This window comes from Pygoscelis adeliae, unplaced genomic scaffold (assembly GCF_000699105.1).
Source record: "Pygoscelis adeliae isolate BGI_AS28 unplaced genomic scaffold, ASM69910v1 Scaffold402, whole genome shotgun sequence".
Classification (NCBI taxonomy): domain Eukaryota; kingdom Metazoa; phylum Chordata; class Aves; order Sphenisciformes; family Spheniscidae; genus Pygoscelis; species Pygoscelis adeliae.
Genome location: NW_008824411.1, coordinates 6184633 through 6186148, shown reverse-complemented (window position 1 = coordinate 6186148; position 1516 = coordinate 6184633). Strand labels below are relative to the sequence as shown.

Here is a 1516-nt window from a genome sequence, read left to right as displayed (position 1 = left end):
TGAAGCTACAGACAACTCACCTTGCCCCCATGTGTGTCTTGTACCCTACCCATGCCGGCTCCCTGAAGGGTCTTCTGCCTCCTGCTCTCTCATGTCTACCTGATGCGCTGAAGCATCGTGTTGTGACTTGGGAAATGGGGGAAGGATCTGCAATACAAGAGTCTGCGGGGTCAGCAGGCCACCACATCCCATGGTCCACAATGTCCCTGTCTGTCCTCCCCAGCCACCACTCCCTTTTCCGCTGTGCACGTTCAGCTCTGCTGCTCTGCCTCTCCTCAGAGCTGCTCAAAATCAAACCCAAAAGACCCTGGATTGACCTCCGGGGATGGGAGAGTCCCTGCCAGAGTTTGAGACAGTGTATGTCTAGACTTGGTGTGTGAGCAAGCAAGTGAAGGGATGACTAAGTGTCTGAAAGTTTGAAACTTTGGAGAGGAGTCCCTTGGCTCCTTGTTTCTTGGATAAAGTTCTGCTTCCTGTGGAGCCGTGGAGATAAAGGATATTTTTCTCCCTTTTTTTTTTTTTTCCTTTTCAAAAAGTAAAAAATATATAGATACGTCTTGGGTGAGAAAGCAGAAACCTTTGAAAAATTTTGGCAAATCAAGAAACACAAAGAATGTGTTGAGTGAAACATTTCATAGCGACAAAAATCAAAACATCTCACTTCGCCTTCAACCGCTTTAAAACATTTTAATGGTTCGAAAGGAAATTTCAAAATGAAAAGTCATGTTTTGCTTAAAACACTGGAAAGTGTTTCATTAAAAAGGAAGAGTGGAAGCAAAACAATTGCCTTTTTTTTTCTTTTTGCAATCAACCTGATGGCTCTTTCCCCAGCTTGTGCTGAGGACAAGGGACCGGGGCTGGGCCTGTCTTCCCTTGCATTACAAGGGGCCTGGAGCTGGCAACCCTCAGATCTGAGAAAGGGACAGTCTGATGAAATCATCTCCCACGCAAGAAACTCTTGTATCACCATAACTACCTTTTATTTATTACTTTTTAAATACAAATTTGCAGGCAAGCCTGGTCCCAGGGCCATCCCTGCTCACCAGCCAACGCCTACAGAGGTCTTTTTGGCCACAGGACAGTTTCAGATCCCAGGGACTGCAGAAAGGGGCTGGGGAAGTGCTTCTCCTCCGGAGTGCCACGACACTGGGACACGTAGGTCTGAGTGGCAGTCTTGGTGGCCTCGGGACCTCTGCTAGCTTCCCCTGCCCTGTTTGGGCAGGTGTGGGACCACCAGGTGTGGGATGTGGCACCACCAGCTTGTGTGATGTGCTTGGGAAAGCCCTGGCTTGCCAGCCAGCGTGGGTCAGGGAAGAGGAAGGAGAGAAACAGCACTGTGTGGAAACGCCGGTGGCTGAGGTGAGAAGTAAAGAGCTCCGTGGGGGCTACAGCAGAGGGGGTACCCTGCTCCCACCTGGGGTGCGGAGCTGATGTGGGGGCGCCGTGGGGAGTCGGAGCTGGCTGGCTGGCGGGGGGCAGCAGGGGGGCACAGAGCCTGCCTGGGGGGCATAGGGGG

At 51.3% G+C, this 1516-nt stretch overlaps 1 protein-coding gene across 1 annotated transcript in view; it reads left to right on the top strand.

Moving 5' to 3' along the window:
- Window positions 1–325: 325 nt before the first annotated feature.
- Window positions 326–1516, top strand: part of PBX1 (pre-B-cell leukemia homeobox 1) — a 134752-nt gene continuing 133561 nt past the window's right edge. The window contains exon 1 of the mRNA XM_009320718.1: window positions 326–357. Coding sequence (XP_009318993.1) covers window positions 326–357 — 32 coding nt within the window. The remainder of the gene's footprint in view (window positions 358–1516) is intronic.